The sequence below is a fragment of the Sphaeroforma arctica genome (genome assembly GCF_001186125.1).
Source record: "Sphaeroforma arctica JP610 unplaced genomic scaffold supercont1.6814, whole genome shotgun sequence".
NCBI classification, from domain to species: Eukaryota; class Ichthyosporea; order Ichthyophonida; genus Sphaeroforma; species Sphaeroforma arctica.
In genome coordinates this window covers 1-1,565 of record NW_014033744.1, presented here as the reverse complement: position 1 = coordinate 1,565, position 1,565 = coordinate 1, and the positions used below count along the sequence as shown (strand labels likewise).

Below are 1,565 nucleotides of genomic sequence, written 5' to 3'. Positions count from 1 at the left end.
CTTACTCATACTTGTGTAGTGCTAAATATTATATATATATATATATATATATACCTTTACTCTTACACATGTAGCTTTGCCTGTACGCGCGCAGTAGATTTGTGCACATGCACTCTCACGATACATGTGACTCAATTATATATACTTCCACCTTGTCTACTATACTCCCCATCTCGGGTTTGTGTCAGATCACGGTGTCTCTGACGGTCACTGATTTGGTGCTGAAGGTGCTCAACCCCCACAACGGCCGCGAGTCACTGAGCATGCACGTACAAGACCTGATGCTGCAGACCAATTGCGAGTACGTCCTAGCCAACACACGCCACCTGGGGATCAAACCCGAAAGCAAAGGTATGGGGGGCCTACGGGTGAGCTACCTAGCGATGTACGATGTTTATCACTGTGATGTGTAAGTACTTTATCGATGTACAGTGTGTATATAACTGTTTTGTGACAGTGTTAACGATGTACAGTGTCTGGTGCTATAAATAGAATGGGCTAGGTTTGTCCCTGGACAATTAACCAGGAGTGAAAGTCTGCTTCGCCACAGATGCAGTCGCCTGCTGCTGGGTGCGTATATCTGCGTGGGTTTGAAGATCCAGATTATGACGTTTGGGAACGGTGTCTGTATCTCATACACCACGTTGTCACTGATAGTCAATGCAATTTCACACTCCATCTCGTCATAACTATGTACTGAGGAATTCCCCAAAAAAACCCCCAATGAACCCTAGAACACAGAAATTCCTACATGTGTTGGGTTTTGAGTGTGTGACTTTGTGAGGGGTGGCGTGCAGTTTATCTGTGGGATTGCATTTTCTAGTAGTAGGAAATAGGCTTAGACGTAAGTTCTAGTTCCGATAACGTTTCGTCAGTTCTATTAATAGATCTTGTTATATATCGGTGCAGGGCCCAAACAACGAGCCAATCGGGGCAGCTACCAGCGCCCAGAACCACAGATGGAGGCAAACGCACCTAAACTTGTCAACCTAGAACCGCCGGGCCAGGACAACAACAACACACGCGAACACGAACACGCACAGGTTAATACGGACAACGCACAAGCACAAACACACACACACACAGACATGCACGACAACGCGAATGTGGGTGGTGATCAGGAGGAGAGGCTTCGAAGCGACGACCAAGGCACACACCACACGCACAAGACGTTCAAGATGGATCTCAATGACATCATGGGCAAGCGCAAGGGCAGACACGCCAACGAGGGCACCGCCGACAACCGGAGTCTCGGGAATCCGGTTCGTGTTCGTGGGTTTATATGGTGGTGATGAGTATATGTATATATATGTATGTGTATAAAGGTGAATGTGTCTGTATGTATATATGTATGTATGTTTCTGTGTATGAGCATATATACGTATGATTTTGCAAGTGATGGCATAGATATAGAAATGAACAATATTGATGTAAATCCACACATATTCATCCACTACACGCATGTGAGCTTTCCCAACAAGAAAGGTCAACCACAACGTCTGCATAGATGTTTAGAAGCCTACACTCCTTCGCTTGGAATCACCGTACTTTCACTAGGCTACATA

General features: G+C 45.7%; 1 protein-coding gene across 1 annotated transcript; it reads left to right on the top strand.

Moving 5' to 3' along the window:
• Positions 1-188: 188 nt before the first annotated feature.
• SARC_15825 (hypothetical protein) lies at positions 189-1,292 on the top strand (the record flags this gene model as incomplete). The annotated part of the gene is made up of 2 exons (XM_014290064.1): positions 189-351; positions 910-1,292. Coding segments are annotated over 2 exons (546 nt in total), but the record flags the coding sequence as incomplete, so codon positions are not given.
• Between the last annotated feature and the right edge of the window lie 273 nt (positions 1,293-1,565).